Raw genomic sequence first — 21,723 nt, forward strand, 5'->3', positions numbered from 1 at the left:
ACTGTCTGTAATATACCCAAACTGGAAACAACCCAGATGTCCAGAGTAAAATGGCAAAATAAATTGTAATATATTCATACAATGGAATAAGCAAATCATAGCTTATATAGCAAATTATAGGGATGAATCTTATAATGTTTAGAAAAGGAAGCAAAAGTATACAGTATAATTTGATTCACATAAATCTCAAAAACAGGAACCAAATAGTGTGTTTAGGAATGTATATGTGGGTGGTAAAACTATAAAGAAAAGCAAAGAAATGAAGAGCAGGGATGGTGTTAAAGACAACAGCAGGGGTTATGATGGGAGGATCCTGTGGAGGACCTTCTAAGGTATTAGAAACGTCCTCTTTCTTGACCTGGGTAGTTACATGGGTATTCAGTTTATGACCGTCTGTTTAAAAAATATCTATGTGTGTGTCTGTGTATACATATACACATAGATGTTTCATGTATTTTCTGTATATCACACTATAGTAATAAGATACACAGAGAGTAAATATGGAAAGACATTTGACCTCACTAGTAATTAGTAAAATGAAAACTAAAACACCTATCACGATTTGCCTAAAATGTAAAAGACTGACAATATCCATTTTTGCTGCGGTTGCAAAGAAATAGGCATTCTCCATATGCTGTCAGAAGGAAAATAAATTAGTAAAGCCTTTTTGAAGAACAATGTGACAATATATATAAAAATGTAAAACCCATGATCTTGTGAAGTACCAATTCCAATTTGAAATATCCATCCTAATGAAATACTAGCACATGTACTCAAAATACGCATACAAAGATGTTTACTGTTCACTACAGCATTGCTTGCAATAGTGAAAAAAATGTATAAATGTCAATAAGGGAGTTTTTGTGAAAAGTATCATAACCCATACACTGGAATACTACGCAGCTTTAAAAATTAATCTTTGTGAACTGACCTGGAAAGATCTTAAAGACTTCAAGTGAACAAAAGCAAGTCACAGAACAACACATACATAGCATAATCCTGTTTTAAAAATCTAAATATGTACATATATTTATATACATATATATGTATGAAAAACAGACTACAAATTTATACTCTAACCTGTTAGCAGTGATTACCTCTGGGGCAGGGAGGGTAAAGGGAGAAGCAGGGTAAAGAGGGTACTTTCACATCTTTTTTTTCTCTCTCTCTCTCTCTCTCTGTCTCTATATATATATATATATATATATTTTTTTTTTTTCCCTGAATCTTTGGTAAGAACATATCCATGGACTACTTGCTTACTTTTAACTGGTGGTAATAGCATAACAACTGTATTGCTGTTTATTCCATTCCAATGAGAAGAGCTGAATACATTTGGAAATAACTTGCTTTTGAAGCGAATTCTTTTGTTCCTGGAGAGCCTCGAGAGAGCCTATAGTGTGTTACAGGGCTGTCAGCCATCAATTGATGAACCATGTGTAGGATATTAAGTGACTTGGTCCATCTCCAGGCTCACCCCTTGAAAATATTTGCATACATTCTCATATGCCGGCTCACTGGCAATAGCAATAATGTTTTCCCAAAGCACTTTGCTAAAGTAAATAAATTCTGATGCTATACATCAAATCACAACCAGAGCAAAGTGTTGATGTGGCTGTCAAGATGCATGTTTAGATCTAAATTAGTAATCTCACCCTTGGTGAGTGACTTTTGGAATAAGTTTGTATTTGGATTCATAATGAAGAGCCTAGACCCCACCAAATTATGAGATAGAGCTTTTCTCTTTCTTCTGCACTCCTCTCACTCCACCACAGCCCTTTCCAAATCAAATGATTTCCTATAAGAGTGGGAAATAGGGAAACCTGATCATCAGTTATTGGGAATCAGTAGTGAATCAAAATAAAAAGTACTACCGGTACCTTTATGAAGAAAAATCCAACTCCATGCATACATTTTGGTGTGCATTTTATTTTTGACTGGAATCATATCCATATGAATGAAAACTGCCAAAGTATTCTTTACTCTTTTGAAAGCTAGGCCCTTGCCTTGCTGTGTCAGAGGAAGGCAAAACTAAGCCAGTAATGCTGGAGACATCCCTGTTTCCATATGCACACTGACAGGAGAGGAGCTGTCTAGGAAATGCCTTTTGATTGATGAACAGAGGAGAATCTATACACACGTGAAATATAAATGGCAACATATCAGCACCCACACAAGTCATTAACCTGGTCCTCCGGCATCCCCTGGCATGCATCTGTTCCGAAGGGTCTCTTCTTCAATGGTCTCAGCACTTGGTCTCATTATGCCTCTTATCAGCAAATACCTTTTTATTCCAGAATGGAAAACAAGCTAGGAATTAAATACATCCAATACTGAATGCTTTATTTCCATAAGTCACCAATAAGAGAATGAATTTAATTTTAATACATTTATTTTCGTGTGATTCTTAATAAAGCACTTTCAAAACATTCTGTACATTTCAAGCCACTCAGAACTGCATTACATTCTATAAATGTGATTTGTCGGGATGAGGTGCCAAGATGTCTCTGTACAAAGATGTACAATATGTACAGTCACTATAAGTGCAAGCTGTGCAAAGCAGTCTAGGACAGTAATTCATGCCAAGGCTTAGAAAACATTTCAACACATAAAACTAAAGATTCAAACTGCGTTGTATTTTTTTTTTCCTGGGCAAATGATTAGTTTATAAACAAATATATGTATATGTCATATAGAAAGAATAGTTTGACCCCTCAGCTCAGTCAGTACCATGCAGCTGACTGGATGCGTTATGGGGCTGCTCTCCTAGGCCTCTCTCTAGGGCGCTATTTTGCCGCACTCGATGGTTGTCTCATCATTGAGCTGCCGCCGCCACCTTTGGCTGAACCACAGTAATACTAGGAGGTTTAAATTTGGGGAGATAAAGGCCAAACTTGTTTTCGATGCCAGCAAAAGTGGCTGTGGCGAGTCTGTATCCGCCGATGTGGTCGGGATTGGCAGGAGGAAGGTCTGCGATGCGCGACTTAGGTGTTGGTTCTGAGCCAGAGGGTTTGCTGTTGATAGGGAAAGCCAATGGTTAGTGGGCTCGAAACTGATAAAGATGGAAAACTACTGAACACTTTCAATCTGACCCACGTGCCTCAAAGAAGAGTATCTGTCCAACGAGTTCCTTGTCATTTATGCTGCGTTAGTCATTATTTATAGCTACTTTGAAAGCAACACAGTCACATATTTGATTAAGAGAAATGGCCTCAATTTCATATACATATATAGATCCACAGAAAAGAGACCAGAAAAAAATACACTCAAATATTACCACTCTGGGAAGTAGGAATACGGATGATTTTCTCTTTTCTGTTTTTCTGTTTTCCCAATTCTTTTACACTAAGCATAAATTAATCATAGAAAATTTACATCTTTCTTTTATTTTGACATAATCTTAAAAGCTAACTTTTTAGGTAATAGACTCACGAAGGTTATTACTAAAATTACTTAAAGAGAAATAGATATAATGCTTACTTTTCCAGGATGTAAAAGTATAGAAAAGCCTGGAATTGTGAGATTGCTGTTCTTACTTTCTTTGTGTTAAGTCCCTCTACTTCTTGGTTCAACAGCTAATTCCCTGCTTGGCTTCTGAGCAGGAAAGGGGTTCACAGGTTTATGAGGAAAAGACTCAGATACAGAATTTGATCTTCTGCTGAAAAGCTGGTAATTGCTTCCTTTGGGTACAACCTTCGCCAGCAAATTCAAGTGATTCCTCTTGTCCACAGCACAAGCTTCAAGTACTAAGCTTCAAAAGGCCCAATTTCTGGCCTAAATGTCACCAGTGATTTTGTCCATGGGCATAACCTCTCTTTGAACTTTTTGGGTTTTTTCCTTTGCAGTAAATCAGTTCTAAGAATGTCTATACCTATCTAATAATAAATTATGGTGAATAATGAAATCTTGGGGGTGTGAAAGGGCTTGACTGAGTCTTAGAAAGTTTACAAAAGTGTAACTAATACAAATTTATATTACTTCTGGAGAAAAGGCCATATATAATAAAATCCAAATAAGGAGCTAAATCCATGAAGCTCAGTATCTGCTCACACTTAGAAGACAATTATTCACATTACATTTTAATTTGCTGCCTCCCTAAACTTTCCCCCAGTAGCTGCTTAATCCTTGTACGACGTCACCCTGCCAACGTCTTACTCCTCCGACACTGAAGCTTCTCAAGTCCACTGTCTGTTTTAAATGTGTTGGTCCTGCAGGATCCTCTGTCCTGTCAGTTTCTGTTCCAAAACTGCCTTAGTAGGCTGAACAAAGACCTGTTTTGGGTTTTGGTGCTTTCTTTATAAGGGAGTTGAAAAGCTGCACTTACAGGCCTCCAAAATCAATGTAAAACCACCGCTGGAGAAGTTCATAGGTGACCAAAGTAACACCAAACTGGGGAGAGGATCGAAACACTCGAGCTGAAAGAGAAAGACTGGGGCAGTTAACAGCAGGATGACTATGGCAAAGACAAGCAGTGAGTAATGGCAACAGGACCCCAATGCCAGCCTTTCCACATGGCCCCAGCCCCTACCTGCGGTTCCTTTCCAAAATGCAGAGGGCCCTTCTTCCCGGAGTATCTTCCTGAAACAGTCGATGACACCACTATAGGTCGTTTGGCCAGCGCGGGCGGCCACCTGCAGTCTTGTCTTGATGACATCAGCAGGGGTCACCAGAGAAGCGGCAGGCACACCTTTCAGGAGAAAGGCACATTTAATTCATCCAAAGTACCTTAACAAAGGATAGACATACTGCTAAAACTAACAATACAATTAGCAGCTTTAACTCGAAGCTTCTTAAATAGATACCTGGGCGCTAATGGAAAAAGGATCTATAAGCCTATTAGCTGCTTCAATGGGGTCAGGGCAAAGCTCTTTTTTTTTTTTTTCTTTCTGAATTAGGAAAATCACTCTATATTGCATGATCCTGAAGAACTGTGTGAGGAAGAAATGCAGCAATATTACTAGGACAATCCCCAAGTGTTCTCCTTTAGGTTTCAATTATTTTACCTCCTTTCTTTTCTTAAATAAGATACAGTATTTTCATGTATAATAGAAAAAATGAGGATAATGCCAATTTAATGAGCTGCTAAATATATCTGATACCAAGCTGTAGTGTTTTTTGCTGATTCCTGTCACCTTACTGTGCAAGGTGAATATCAACACTCATGTATCCACTCACCCGTTTGAGGGGCTAACTTGAGAGTTGACTGTGCCCCTTTCAGACATGCTTACATGACAGAAGTCATTACAACGGAAGCAGAGGAGGCCAGGCAAGCAGTTAAGGAACGTTAAGGGAACTGATCATCAAAAGGCCTTGTCATCCATCCCCTGTGCCCCAACTCCCCGGGGCCATGTTAAGATTCATCAACAGCAGGACACACGAGATGGATTTCACAACCACACCTTTCACTTATAAAACAAAACAGGGAACAAAGGAGCAAGATAATCTTCCTCAGGGGGAAGAAATTCAATTTGGCCTGAATATCACCAAATGGTCACTAGGCAGATGGAGCCCGCGACTCTGGGGGGCGGGGGTTCTGTTAGAGACCATGCAAACATCCCCCCCCAGAGCCCTCTACATTGTTCAGACAGAACTAAGTAAACTGACGCCTTTGGAATGTTCTGAATTCTGAATGTTCTCAGTGCCTGCCAGCAAAGCTTTACAGGTAAAAATGAGAACAATTTATCTCTCATTCTGAAAACTGACATCGAATGTCTGTGGGCAAGAAGCTGGTGCTGACAGTTCCATGAAAATGTTTACCTGGTTCCATCAACCACTGGCAAAACACCTGTCCATGATTAGACTGTTCTTTGCTGCTGCCTGGACAGCAGAGAGAAAAGACTGAGGGGAAGATTCGCTGGCCCTCACTTAAAATGGGGAGGCTTTGGCGGACACCCAAAAAGGAACTGGATGAACACTCGGTGCCAAGACTGAGCAGGCAGCTTTACTGGCTTTCTAATTATAACTGCAAGTGACTGCCCCAAATAAGGGCTCAAGGCTCCCTGGGAGAGTTTCTTGATCATCACAGGTCATTCCCTATCATCGTGGATGAGAAGAGTAACATGCCCACCCGACACCCCTGGAAGCAAGGGTTCCTGCCACACGCTGCACTCCAGGGAGTGCTCGGGCTATCCTGCTGCACTTAGCCAGCAAACCAGAGGAGAAGGTACCCAGTGAGCCACCCAGCAGTGCCAGGAGCCAAGTGGTAAGAGCCACCCTAAGCACCTGGGGACAGCCCTGGGTTTGTGTTCATTCACCTTGCCCGTTTCTCTCCCTGACCAGCTGTAATGGGGAGCAAGCATGCGCCCTTTCCTTCTTCTGTCACATCTGAGGGCTGGTGCAATAAAGGATGCCCGGGCCTCCTCTTCTACCCCGAGTCAGCTCCCTCACAGCTCAAGAGGAAGGCTGGAGCATGAGATCAGGAGGAAGCGTCTTAGTACCTTCCCGCACTTGTTGGGCTCCTCTTTCAGATGGAATCTCTTCTGTGCTTAATCTGGTATCTTAGACCAGATGAAGATTTTCATTCGTTCTGTTAACATTTACTGAGCTCCTATTATTACTATGTTGGCCACGTAGGGAAGGCAAGGATGAAGAGAATGAAACCCCTGCCCTCAAGGAGCTTCCAGTCCAGTACAGAGGGTAAAACTTATGCAAACAACCATTAATAAAAGACAAAAAGTGTTAAGAGACAGAGAAGAGATGCCAATGGAGTGCGAGGTGGTGTGCTGGGCAAGTACGGCTCACTTTGGTCTGATGAGGACGATGGCAGAAGCAACAGGAACAGCTTCCTGAAGCAAACTCAATTTTGAGCCAAATCGTGTTGATTCCAATATACAGAATTAGAAAGTGAGAGCATGCTTAGACCCGTGCGTCAGGATGAGGTACAACAAAGCAACTGATTTGATGAAGAATGTTTCCACTTTAATGCTTAGCTTGGCTGCACCCAAGGTTTCAGGGGCAGAGGAGGCTAAGAAACATGTTACTGATGAAAGCCCAATTGAGATGGGCAGAGCTAATTTGGCTCTGAGTTGCTAAGCTGCATTAAGCTGTTTATCCACATTATGCAAATGTAATTAACTCTCATCAGAATTACAGCACACCTCGCAAAGGAGAAAAAGCGATCATATTTAAACTAAGTCAGATACAAACAATAACCTTTCCAGAAATAAAGGGGGAAAGCACACACAGATTCTGTACTTCTTAAAGAGAATGTAGGGGGAGGCGGGGACTCTTTTGGTTTAAAAAAAAAATTGTAGTTACCTGCCATGGCTCCAGCTGCAAGGAGATATATACCTCCCACGTGTCCGTTTTCATCAGCCAGAAGTAGTTTGCAGTGAGCATAAACAGGAAAATAGATTGCAGAGAAGGGAATGTCTCGGAGGAAGCACGCTTTGGCACCCTGTCACACAGTGAGGAAACAGTGCAAAACGGTTGTGTAAACAAGGTGTGAATGCCCACGAGGGATCCAGGGTGACAAGCCTGAGATGTCCCTCAAACAGCATTGGGACTGATGTGGAAGGGAAACAGGAGAACCAGCCGGGCACAGGGAAACAGAGACATGGCTCAAAGTTTGAGAAACACTGGTGGACCCAGGAGTCCTAGACTTAGTTAACTGGGTAATGATGGTATTCTGACAACTAAGAATTTTCTGGCATTTCCAGTATAGATTCAGATTTTAAGGTTAATAAAAATTCAGTGCTCAAATCTCTAGGCTGCTTGTTCTGTTTGGCTTTGGTGAGTGCCAGGGGGAGGGCGTGTGGGTGGGAATAGACTTAGAAACCCAATATTAATAGCTTGATTTCAAAGCAACCAGCAAAGGCAGCCCCCAAAACTAACAAATTACCAATTCAACCCACTCAGCTTTGAGTCCCTGAAGTACCAGGTAAGAAGCTATGGACAGGAGCAGTGGAAAAGGAAAGTGACTATTTTAGGGAAGGGGAAAAAGAAACCACCAATCTTCCCTCTTCATTCCCCGTGTCCTAAATAGCAGAGGACGGGGGAAACCCAGACAAAATATTTTAGCAGGAAATTTCCCTGGGAGTAGAAATCCAGCCAGGTACAGCTTGTCTCAGTGACTGAGGTTGCAATGAACACCTTCCTCAACCCCACTATTCTACTCCCCAGGCTTTAGCTAGCCGGGCAAAAACTCGGTCTTTGGTACTTGTTTCCCCCATGGCTCTGTTTTTAAAAGACAAACTCAAACATTAAAAAAAAAATTCCTGGGACTCTCTGAAAGATGATACAGAGAGAAACAACTTTAATAAAATCAGCTCTCAAAGGGAATTCCAAAAAGGATGGAAGTTGGGGGTGGAGGGGAGGGAATATGTACAAAACTCTCCCAGGATAGGCATCATTGGTTTACTGGTCTCCTAAGAGCCTTCTAGCTGTGTGATTCTAATGCAGAGAATTTCTAATTTCCAATTTGTAGCTACAGAAGCCAATTTACACATTTCTACTGTGATGGATCTATAAATAAATCAGATGCTGTGGAAACACAGTTGTCTATAAAAGCTAAATTTACGTATACCCCCTTTATAACAGGCAAAAGAATAGAAAGAAATATTCTTCCTTGTTTAAGAAAAATAATAGCTCCTGCTCCATTACATCTGATCTGTAATGATGGGAGTAAGTACACCTGTGGGGAAGGAATCTGTTGACTGGCATTTTGCTAAAGTACAGTACACCCTGGTTTGGTTTGATTTTGTGTCTTTAAATGGAATTCATTATTGACAAATCCCACCACTTAACTTCTTAACTACCTGAATCCTACCAAACTCTACTACTGTTTCACTGAGGTCAAATTATTACGACAAAGAGAAGCTCCTACTGGGAAGATAACAATAGAGCTAACTCAGACTCAAAATAAACGTAAGACTATTTTGAAGTCCTAAACCAGCCCAAAAAGAACACCAAAGAAACTTCCCAAACCCACCGTCAAATAAAAGGCTGTGAGCCTGCAGCCAGCAGGTCTGCAGGGCTGGCCTCCCTGCTGGCAGCTTCATAAAGGCCTGAAGATGACAACAGGAGAGCGTGTTTGTGTATCTCACTGCCTCTAATAGAAGTGTCCTGGTTTTTTCTTTTTGTTTGATTTTCTACTCCAGGGACTACCCCGCTGGACAAGATTCCTTTTCCATTTGGTGGGGGAGAAGTCTGGTTCCACATTCTTTCACGTTTCTATTGAGTACATTACAACCTCTCTACTGAGATAACCCAAGGGAATCTACCCACCTTATACAGACCAAAGAGTCCCAGGTCCCGGAGCACATTCAGGGCACTGACCCTGGGTCCTGTGGTGATCTCTCCAGCTACCTGCAGGCGAATCTTGACTATCTCCAGAGGGTTAGTGAAGATGACCTGAGAGCCGCCAGCCTGCAGGCAAGAAAGGAGAGATAGAGCAGATTTCCAAATCAGCCTCACCGGAAGTACAGGCAAGAAAAATCCGGAGATGCCTCCACATTGTACCGCTTTACGCGTCCCTCTTCGCGGGCGAATGAGAGTCTGATGCTTTGGTCTATGCTGGAGGGGCTCACAGGGATGGCCCGGAACTCTGTCTCAAGCTTTGTTTCTATTTGAAATGTCAAGAGTGTTTCCCAGAGCAGTCTTTCAAAGGTTAACCCAGCCATATGCAAAATGGCAAAACTAATAAACTCATTTGGAAAACAAAACTGAAGCCAGATGTGGCAGCACAAGATCCAATGAAAGGGAAAGAGATGGTAGAAGATTGACTGGTATCTTTTACCAAGCTGGAGCTAAAATTCGGATCTACAAGTTTCTTTCCTCTTCTTAGCAAGCGTTCTCCTTAGCTCAACCACCTGCTTCTGCTTCACTGGACTGCGCAGCAATTAACACAGAGGTGTTTCTGCCCCACAGAGGTGGCTTAAGTCAAAGGGGAAAGTCTCCTCTGGTTCAAATTCTAAAATGTACTATCCTGAACAAAACTCCGAGACAGATCTACAACTACACGCACACGAAAGAAGATAATTTGGAAGGACAATTGCAGTATCATTTCAAGACCAAACCAGAAACACTGTTCAAAGACAGAGCTGGGAAATTGAACATCTAGTTACCATGAGAACGAGAGGGCAAATCAAAGCCACCTTCCACACTCTCTAGCGGTGGGTGACTGACAGAGGTATTTGAATTTGGCTAATGAAAGTGTATTTGCACCTGAAATCTGTTAACTAGTGGGGGGGAAATGTTTAACAAAACTGCTACCAACTCCTTTTTTGGTTTCTGTAAGAAAGAAAAAAAGCGTTTATGTGTATGTGTGTACATATGGATATATAAAAATAAATAAAAATTTAAAAACATAAATATATATACATCTCCATTCATGAAGTGAAAAACATCTCATTTGCACATCTTCATCTCAAGTGTAGCTGTTTACATTACATAATCAGAACCACATTCGTATAATCATATTACATTATATAATCATAACTTTACTGTAATAGCATGTCACATGTGAAACAGGAAACGGGTACCTCACTGGTGATTCTAATTCCACAGGTATGGGTGGACTACAAACAACACCCATAGAACTCACAAGCAGGGGCTTCCCTGGTGGTGCAGTGGTTAAGAATCTGCCTGCCAATGCAGGGGACATGGGTTCAAGCCCTGGTCCAGAAGGATCCTACATGCCGCAGAGCAACTGAGCCTGTGCGCCACAACTATTGAGCCTGCGCTCTAGAGCCCGCGAGCCACAACTACTGAGCCTGCATGCCTAGAGCCTGTGCTCTGCAACAAGAGAAGCCACCGCAATGAGAAGCCTGCGCACCACAACGAAGAGCAGCCCATGCTCTCCGCAACTAGAGAAAGCCCATGTGCGGCAATGAAAACCCAACGCAGCCAAAAATAAATAAAATTTATAAAAATTAAAACAAAAAGTTATAAAAAAAAAATACGAGCAACATTCAATGCCACTTCAGTACTCTACCTTCACCCACATTCCCGTTCATTCTTTCTAAAACCCACAGCCCTCCCAGACCCCCTTTTCCAAGGGGGAGCAACAAGTCCCAGCCCATTCTCCTAACTGGCCAGGGGCTATAAACCAACTAAATACTCCTGTTCCAATCCTGATCCCTTATTCCTATCAACATCCACAACTGCCAACACTGACACAAGATTCCTTTCCTCCTTGTGAGACGCTTACTATCTTGGATTCCTCAGGGCCCTAATCCTCTTTTTGTCCACCAAGCACAGAGGGTGCAGCAATTTGCTGTCTCTCTGTGGACTTCCTACGACTCCCAACTCGACACAATCCAGACCACTGGCACACTGGCCCCTGAATGACAACTGACCCAATTTTACATGTTGGTTTGCCTGTGTTTCTCTCTCTTTTAATCTAGGGCACTGCTGGCAGGAGGAAGTATTTCAATGTTTCAATCGAAGGAAACAATACTTTCAAAAGGACTGCTGGGTGAAAAATTATGTCAAAATGATAATCCAAGTAATTGCTCCCCATAGGTAGCATTAAAGACCAAACCAATCGAAAAAGTTTACTACTTCCCTGAAATCTCATTTAAATAATTGTTGCAAAGGCTATCTTTGGGAAAATGCGCTTTATGTTCTAAACTAAAGCAGATTAAATTTAAAAAAGAACCAATTTTTATTATAATCCCCCAAATTTGCCACCACCAGATGATGTCAACCCCTGGGCACTACTCATTAAACATGGACGTTACGTTTAAATAATTACAAAGTTCTTTCATGTTTTTAACCATTAGTAAATTATAACATCCTGCAGAGCAGGAATACTCCAACTAGCACTCTCCACCGCCACAGCTCCCTCCTCCTCCTCCCTCTCTCACAGACCCTTTTGGAAATAACTGCCAGTTTACTGAGGTTTGTATTTCTTTAACAACTCTTCAAATTTCTTTCTATGGGTACATGTAATAGGCTTTCAATTAAAACAGTACAACCAAAAGAAGGAAACACAAACACATTAACCATTGCATGCTTTGAAGATCTGTTACCCAGCATATATACTAAGTCCCAGCAACGCATTGGAAACAACCACAAAAATATGACAAATGAGTGTGTAAACAATGAAACAATGACACTATGATCAAGGCACACACCGTGAGTTTGTTTCACACCTATGTATGTACTCTACTATGATTGAAGGAGAAAATTTCTACCAATTTCATAGTCTGTATATGCTTTAAAAATTAATAATCATTTTTAAGAACTTCATGATAGACCTAGGAATATGTAGACAAATACTATTCCAGATGAAATGGAACAAGACCCCGTGGGGCACTCCTAGGTAAAAATCCTTTCTGGGTCCCCTGTTTCTAGTTTGTAGGAAATAGGCTTCATTCAGCCTCCTTGACCTTCCCTTAGTTCCAAAGGGCAGATTCAAACAGTTGCTTTTCAGGGAAGGGAGGGAACACAGAAACAAAGCAGGAGCAATCAAGAAACAATAGTGCAGCCATGGGGCAGGGTCCTCGTGCCTCCTCAAGGAGTATACGTAACAAAATACCTTTGAGTTCTTCTCCAGGAACTAAGGCCTCTACCCAGGTGGAGGACAGTAACTTCAGGTTGAGCACAGGATTCCTGGAACACCGCCTGGTTATCTCACCACCAACCGATCAGAAGAAAGGTACACAGTGGAAGATAAGGAAGACTCTGACCCCCTCCCCAAATGATTCACCCTTTAAAAACTTTCATCATTGAGCAGAATCTTTGAAGTTGGTTTTTGGACATGAGTCCGCCTTCTGCCCAGACTGCCGGCCTCCTAAAGTAACATTTCCTTTTCCAACCAACACTTGCCTCTCAAGTACTGGCTTTCAAGAGGCGAGCAGCTGAACCTGACTTCAGTAATACAGAAACACTGAGTAATAAAGATTGCTATCGGGCTTCCCTGGTGGCGCAGTGGTTGAGAGTCCGCCTGCCGATGCAGGGGACGCGGGCTCGTGCCCCGGTCCGGGAAGATCCCACATGCCGCGGAGCGGCTGGGCCCGTGAGCCATGGCCACTGAGCCTGCGCGTCCGGAGCCTAAAACTTCGGATATTTTATAACACTTGAAGGAAAACATACAAGGCAAATACAGATTGTCCTTTTTTAAACGCTGAGGTTAACCACTCTCATACATATTAAACTGGGAACAGGGGTCAGGGGGAGTAAGATCTGCAATTAATTCAATCATTCTGGTAAGAAATGTAATGACAAAGAATGAGGATTATGATGTTATCACATCCTTAACTTTTTCCCCTCTGAGAAACAAACACCAGGAAAATATCATTTCTCCTCTATATTAAGATGCTACTGATTGTAAGTGATATCATGAATTTAATAACAGCTTTCCACAGGGAAAAAACACTACTTACAGTAAATATAATCACTGAATATACAGAATTTCAGAAATGTTAAATTGTGAAATAAAAATATAGTAACTTTTCAATTAAAAAAGTACCTGTATTTTTACAAATATGCTAATGTTTGCTATTTTAAAAAGCAATAAAATTAAACAGAAAAAAAATTTTTAATGCCCATAAGTAAACAGTTAAGTAGAAATAATTATATGCTCTTAATCAGGCAATAAGATTAGGTAATAAAATCATGCCAAGTGACATAAACAGAACATAAAGTATTAGGTACCCATTGATTACAAATACATCAAAATTTACCTAAGTTTATCAAAACCAGAATAGCTCAGAGATGAAAACATTGGTTGCTCCCCTGGAAGGAGAAATAAATAGCTAGGAGAAAGAATTTGCAAAGCATATGCTATTATATCTTTTAAATTCTGAATCATATGAATGTATTAACTATTCAAAAACAAAAAACAACCCCCCCACAAGCACCACAAATAAGAAACAGAACTGGCCTTAGAAACAATGGCTCTTTTTACAGACTAGGTCCTCTCTCACACATTCTTCCCCATGGTAAACTAGGTAATTCATACACTTTACATGAATTTTTTAAAACTAGTTAGCACTAGCTATCTGTGGATCCAAAACTTTTAAAAGGCTTATCAACATACACATATATGAACATCAAAAAAATCTAACCAATTAAAGCTAGTGATCTGAAATAATAGACACCAAGATAAATAAAATTTCTGGTTAAAGCATGATGATATGCAACTATGACATAAATATATATGTACGTTTAATGTGTGTGCATATGTATGTGTGTTCACGTAAGTATGCAAGCATAAAGTTGAGACCACACTGGTTCCTGGGGATGGGAGTTGGAGAAACTATTTCCAAACAGCTCTTTACAGAGATGTGCAAGCTCAGCTTGCCAAGAAAGACATGGCTTAGGGAGCTGGCTCGCTACCAATTGTGGCTCCCAGGATTAGTAAATGCTCCAACTAACAAGTGGACCTCTTGCTGCACCTATACGGGCATGGGTATGGGTGTGTGTGTGTGCCCATGTGCACCTACAGGCAAAAGAAGAGTAGAAAGATTCCAGGTTTGGAAGGCTGTTGACCTATATAGTCGTTAACTTTGTAACCTTAGATAGGTCATAACCTTTCCATTCCTTGGTTTCCTAATATGACAACAGAGATTCCAACAACCTCACAGAGTTCTTGTGCACTAACCTAAGGTGAGAGCGCTAGGCAGATTGAAAGCAAGATACCAAGGGAAGGGATTTGTTCTCCAGGAAGTATGTTCATACAGGACTATGAAAACACCTGCAGCATAATGGGGTTATATCAGTCCTTTGTTGAGCAATAAATACATTTTGAGTTTTATGACTTATCCATTCAGAAGTATCTACTCCCTGAAAGAGGTAATGTGATCAGTCAGGTAAGTGCTCTGGCTAAGTTTAACAACATAAAAACCAGAGAGATGATTAGAAAATACATGTAGGTCAGTCCCTTTAGACTTTTAAACTTTATGCTTTGTTGACTCAGAAAGACATTAAATTTTTTCCCACTTAGGTTTATGAATGTGTCTAAGAAACTCTACATCCTCTTTTTCTTTTATAAAACCAACACAGAGACTATTAAGATAATTAATAGGCAAGCCACAGCCTGGGAAAAATATTCATAACACATACACCTGACAAAGGACTGTATCCATAATTTATAAAGAACTCCTACAAATCAATAACAAAATATGAATAACCTAATAAAAATAGGCAGAAGACTGGAACAGATACTTCACTGAAAAAGATGTAAAAAGCCAATAAACACATGAAAGAATGCTCAATATCTTTAGGCATCAAGGAAATGCAAATTAAAACCACAGCAAGATATCACTTCACACCAAGCAGATGACTAAAACAAAAAGACTAAAAATATCAAACACTGTTGAGGATGTGGAGTAACTGGAATATTTGTACACTGCTGATGAGACTGTAAAATGGTCCACCCACTTCAAAGAACCAACAGGCAGTTTCTTTGAAATTGAACATACATCTACCCTAGTCTACTCTTAGTCACCCAAGAAAAATGAAAACATATGTTGACAAAAATATTTGTACAAGAATGTTTATAACAACCTGATTTACAATAGATAAAAACTGGAAACAACCCAAATGTCCATCAATAGAAGAATGGACAAGCAAATTGTAGTTAATTCATACCATGGAATAATGCTCAGTAAAATTAAAAACAAACAAACAAAAAACTCAATACTGATACCCACACAATAACAAGGATGACTCTTTTTTTTTTTTTTTTTTTGCGGTACGCGGGCCTCTCACTGTTGTGGCCTCTCCGGTTGCGGAGCACAGGCTCGGGACGCGCAGGGTCAGCGGCCATGGCTCACGGGCCCAGCCGCTCCGCGGCATGTGGGATCTTCCCGGACCGGGGCACGAACCCGTGTCCCCTGCATCGGCAGGTGGACTCTCAACCACTGCGCCACCAGGGAAGCCCAAGGACGACTTGAAAACACTCTGTTAAGCAAAAGAGGCCGACCATAAAAAAACACATTTCGTGCGAGTTGTTGATATGAAATCCAAGAAGGAACAAAACTGTTGACATAAATCAGAACAGTGGCTGCCTGGGGGAGGGGAGGAATGATTGACTGGAAAGAGGCATGAATTAATTTTCTGGGGTGAAATGTTCTTTATCTCACTCTTGAGTGGTGATTTCATGGGTGTATACAATTGTTAAAACTCATTAAGCTGACAGCTAAGTTTTTTTAATACATTAATTATACCTAAATAACATATATATGTATATATATATTCAGATATATGCTAAATTTCTATGATATATATCTATGTAATATTTTTTAAAAAGAAAGAAAAGCCACTACAGAGTTGAATGGGCTCATCTAGAGTTATTTTGACATATGGAGAAGGCCTTGATTTGATTCCCTAAGACAGCATTATAGAACAAAAGGAGTTGGTCTTTTCTTTAAAATCAAAGTATTTGGGTGTACATGAAAACTGCAGCATATATTAGCTGTGTGATTTGGGGTGAGAGTTAGCCTGTCTGAGCTTCTGTTTCTCATCTACCATTTTATAGGAGGTGGTAATAGTGCATGTTAAAGTAATTGGAAAAATTCCAAGTTGACAACAAAGTATTGATATTATTCCCGCACACAACAGATACCATAATCAAACAATTATATATACATATATTTTTTTAATCAATTTATTTATTTTCATTTATTATTTTTGGCTGTGTTGGGTCTTCGTTGCTACCTGCGGGCTTTCTCTAGTTGCGGCAAGCAGGGGCTACTCTTCGTTACAGTGCGCGGGCTTCTCATTGCGGTGGCTTCTCTTGTTGCGGAGCACGGGCTCTAGAGCACGTGGGCTTCAGTAGATGCAGTTCGTGGGCTCTAGAGCACAGGCTCAGTAGTTGTGGCGCACGGGCTTAGCTGCTCCACAGCATGTGGGATCTTCCCGGACCAGGACTCGAACCCGTGTCCCCTGCATTGGCAGGTGGATTCTTAACCAATGCACCACTAGGGAAGCCCTAAACACTCAATTATATTTATGTCTGATATGGACATGTAATATATGTATGTGTAACATATATGTATACATTTATACATATATAAAGGGAGACTTTCTAATAGAAAAATGAAAACATATGGCCTGATAAGAATGGCTTACCTATGAGAACAATGAGAAAAATTATTTGAAACCTACTGTTACATATACATTACTCATAAGCATCCATAACAGATATTTACTGAGTAACTGTATCCACATGCATACACTCTTATCCCATCCCCACCTATAGAAGGGTGGAGAAATTATTAAATCTAAAGTTCGAGTTATAGATACAACAACAACAACAAAAAGTATCACATCTAAATCATAAATTCTGAACTACTAAGTCTTTTTTGAAAAGATTTTAATATAGATATAAAATAAGTTTGGTTACTGTTCCCAATGAAGATTTAAAATTTGAAAACGCACACTCTGTTTATAATTCTGTTCCCAAAGGTTATATCTATTTCCAAAGTGAGAAGCTCTGCTGTGATTTTCTGCTGCCCTTAGAAAACGAGAGCTGCTTGCATTTCTAATAAGGAAGTCAGAGCCAACAAAACTTCCATCTGGTTTAAAAAATAATGTACATCATATGGTCACCTTATCTATGATAAAGGAGGAAAGAATATGCAATGGAGAAAAGACAGCCTCTTCAGTAAGTGGTGCCGGGAAAACTGGACAGCTCCATGTAAAAGAATGAAACTAGAACATTTCCTAACACCATACACAAAAATAAACTCAAAATGGATTAAAGACCTAAATGTAAGGCCAGACACTATAAAACTCTTAGAGGAAAACATAGGCAGAACACTCTATGACATAAATCACAGCAAGATCCTTTTTGACCCACCTCCTAGAGAAACGGAAATAAAAACAAAAACAAATGGGACCTAATGAAACTTAAAAGCTTTTACACAGCAAAGGAAACCATAAACAAGACGAAAAGACAACCCTCAGAATGGGAGAAAATATTTGCAAACCAAGCAACTGACAAAGGATTAATCTCCAAAATTTACAAGCAGCTCATGCAACTCAATAACAAAAAAACAAACAACCAAATCCAAAAATGGGCAGAAGACCTAAATCGACATTTCTCCAAAGAAGACATACAGATGGCCAAGAGGCACATGAAAGGTTGCTCAACATCACTCATCATTAGAGAAATGGAAATCAAAACCACAATGAGGTATCACCTCACACCAGTCAGAATGGCCATCATCAAAAAATCTACAAACAATAACCAGCAATCCCATTACTGGGTATATACCCTGAGAAAACCATAATTCAAAAAGAGACATGTACCACAATGTTCATTGCAGCACTATTTACAATAGCCAGGACATGGAAGCATCCTAAGTGTTCATTGACAGATGAATGGATAAGAAAAAAAAAAAAAAAAAAGGTTCTGAAGAACGTAGAGGCAGGACAGGAATAAAGATACAGATGTAGAGAATGGACTTGAGGACATGGAGAGGGGGAAGGGTAAACTGGGACAAAGTGAGAGAGTAGCATGGACATACATACACTACCAAATGTAAAACAGATAGCTAGTGGGAAGCAGCTGCATGGCACAGGGAGATCAGCTCAGTGCTTTGTGACCACCTAGAGGGGTGGGATATGGAGGGTGGGAGGGAGACGCAAGAGGGAGGGGATTTGGGGATATATGTATACATATAGCTGATTCACTTTGTTATACAGCAGAAACTAACACAACATTGTAAAGCAACTATACTCCAATAAAGATGTTAAAATATATATATAATGTGCGTGCATGCGTGTGTGTGTGTGTGTGTGTGTATGTTTATGTCTGTACATGCACAAAAGCACATCTATAAAAGCATTAGGAGGAAATATACCGAAATGTTGACAATGAAAAATAAAACTTTCATTTGGTAATATCTCTGCTCAAAGCAAAACACCGGAAAAAATTAAGGTTAAAAATTTGTGTGAAAGATCAAAGACCTAAATGTAAGATCTAAAACTATAAAACCCTTAGAAGAAAATAGAGGTATAAATCTTCATGATCTTGGATTAGGCAATGACTTCTTAGATATGACACAAAAAGCACAAGCAACAAGAGAAAATATAGATAAGTTGGACTTCATTAAAATCAAAGTCCAGTTCTTCAAAGGACACAGTCAAGAAAGTGAAAAATATTTGCAAATCACGTATCTGGTAAGGTACACTAAATATATACAGAACTCTTGTGTGTATACAGAACACCCTAAATACATATAGAACTCTTACAATTCAATAATAAAAGACGAACAACCCAGCTAAAACATGGGCAAATATTCTGAATAGATTGTTCTCCAAAGATAAACAAATGCCAGTACATTCATGAAAAGATGCTCAACACTGTCAGTCATTAGATCACAATAAGATACCACTTCATACCACTAGGATGGCTATAACGAAAAGATAATAATAAGTATTGGCAAGAATGTGGAGAAATCAGAACCCACATACATTGCTGGTAGGATTGTAAAATGGTGCAGCCACTTTGGAAAACAATCTGGCAGTTCCTCAAAATACTAGTCAGAGTCACCATATGACCCACCAATTCCACTCCTAGGTATATACACAAGAGAAATGAAAACATATGTCCACAAAACTTCTTACATGAATGTTCATAGTAGCATTATTAATAATAGCCAAAAGGTGGAAGCAACCACATGTTCAACAACTGATGAATGGATTAAAAAAATGTAGTCTTATCTATATAATGAAATATTATTCAGCAGTAAAAAAGGCCTGAAATACTGATACATACTACAACGTGAATGAACCTTGAAAACGTTACACTAAGTGAAAGAAGCCAGACACAAAAGGCCATATATTGTTTGATTCCATTTATATGAAATGTCCAGAAATGGTGAATCTATACAGATGGAAAGTTTACGCGTCGTAGCCTAAGACTTGATGGGGAGAGGGCAGGAAAATTGGAAGGCAATAGCTAAAGGGTACTAGGTTTCTTTTGGGGATGAGAATGTCCTAAAATTGACTATGGTGATAGTTGCACAGTTCTGTGAATATACTCAAAACTGCTGAATTGTACACTTTACGTGTGGGGAATTGTATGATATGTGAACTCTATCTCAATAAAGCTGTTATTTAAAAATTTTTTCCTGAAACATAGCAAGCATTTGAAGAATGAGAGAATGAATGGAAGACTGAATGAATGGAAACATAAACCAAGTATGAAAGAATATAGATTTAGTGACAGAAGTGGTTTGAATCTCAATTTTTCCATTTACTAAGTGCTTGATTTCACTGAACTTTTAGTTTCTTCGACTCTAGCTGGGAATAATAATGAGATAATGCCTATAAAGTGTTCAGTCCAGTGCAAGATGCTCAAGAAACAGTAGCTATTATTACAATGAATTATAATCATAAGCACGTATTTTCTTTGGTGACATGTAGAAATGAAGCAAATCACGATAAGGAATTCTACATTCAAATTACCACAGTGGAATATTAGATTTAAGATTAGGTTTTATCTGGTGAGAATGGTCAGAACTACCCTTTTTCTATGAGATATAAACATTTCCTAAGTCTAGTTCCTTGCACAGGATGAAACTCTAAATCCTTCTCAGCCTTGACAGCTTGTTGGATGAGAATGAATAAATGGAAGAAAGAATGAATGAAAACATACCAACTATGAGTTAAAAGAGATTTGGAGACAAAAGTGGTTTGACTCTCAACTTTGCCATTCACTATGTGCTAGATCTCTCTCAGGTTTTATTTTCTTCAACTCCAATTGGGAATAATAATGACAGAATACCTATGTATTCATAGGTATGTTCAGCCCAGTAAGAAAAGTCCCTACCGCTCATTAGCATTCTAGCAGATTAGAGCTACAGTAAAAGCAAAAACCAGCATCAATGATAATAGTAATATTGTAGTTAAGTTGAGTGGTAGGCTCATGGATGCTCATTTTATTATAACTTTTTGTTTACATAATGTGTTCTCTTTTGCATATATCTAATATCGCATACTTTTAAAAACATCACAAAACAAAACAAACAACAAAAAAACACATAATGCTTAAGGACTGGATATTTTCATTTCTTGGTCACCTCAATGATCTAGTTAGTGTACATCATTTTTCCTAAAGGACGGCACAGTCATTTTCAGAGCAGTAGAATTTCCCTCCCATATGTAGGGAACTCAGGACCCTTACCTGATTCTTCTGCTACGGAAAAAAAATCTATAAAGTCAATACTAACTGCTCAGTTTGAGCCATTTCTCCTGAATTAATCTGCATTAGGTCAACATATTAGGTATTGGGTTGGCAAAAAGGTCTGCTTAGTTTTCTCCGTAAGATGGCTCTAGTAGCACTTAGTTGCCTTTAACTTCATTCAAAATAATTTTGTTAGATTGTATGTGACAGCTGTCTTATCAGCATGCATTTAAAAAGAGACATCAAAACTGGTGAATTTTTGTGTAGGCATTTTAATATTGAAGATGGAAGAAAAAAAGCAACATTTTCTGCCTATCATGCTTTATTTATTATTTCAAGAAAGGTAAAAACGTAACCGAAACGCAAAAAAAGATTTGTGCAGTGTATGGAGAAGGTGCTGTGACTGATTGAACGTGTCAAAAGTGGTTTGCAAAGTTTCGTGCTGGAGATTTCTCTCTGGACGATGCTCCATGGCCAGGTAGAGCAGTTGAAGTGGACAGAGATCAAATCGAGACACTAAGAACAATCAACGTTATACCATGTGGGAGATAGCCGACATACTAAAAATAACCAAATCAAGTGCTGAAAATCATTTGCACCAGCTTGGGTATGTTAATCGCTTTGATGTTTGGATTCTATGT

At 39.6% G+C, this 21,723-nt stretch overlaps 1 protein-coding gene across 1 annotated transcript in view; it reads right to left on the minus strand.

Annotated features, from left to right (window-relative positions):
- Nucleotides 1-1,911: 1,911 nt before the first annotated feature.
- The window catches only part of SLC25A12 (solute carrier family 25 member 12), an 89,035-nt gene continuing 69,223 nt past the window's right edge, over nt 1,912-21,723 (minus strand). The window contains exons 14-18 of the mRNA XM_007117888.4: nt 9,226-9,366; nt 7,258-7,396; nt 4,529-4,687; nt 4,325-4,415; nt 1,912-3,014 (exon numbers count right to left, since the gene is read on the minus strand). Coding sequence (XP_007117950.2) covers nt 2,816-3,014; nt 4,325-4,415; nt 4,529-4,687; nt 7,258-7,396; nt 9,226-9,366 — 729 coding nt within the window. The 3' untranslated portion in view covers nt 1,912-2,815. The remainder of the gene's footprint in view (nt 3,015-4,324; nt 4,416-4,528; nt 4,688-7,257; nt 7,397-9,225; nt 9,367-21,723) is intronic.

The sequence above is a fragment of the Physeter macrocephalus genome, chromosome 2, assembly GCF_002837175.3.
Source record: "Physeter macrocephalus isolate SW-GA chromosome 2, ASM283717v5, whole genome shotgun sequence".
In the NCBI taxonomy this organism is placed as follows: domain Eukaryota; kingdom Metazoa; phylum Chordata; class Mammalia; order Artiodactyla; family Physeteridae; genus Physeter; species Physeter macrocephalus.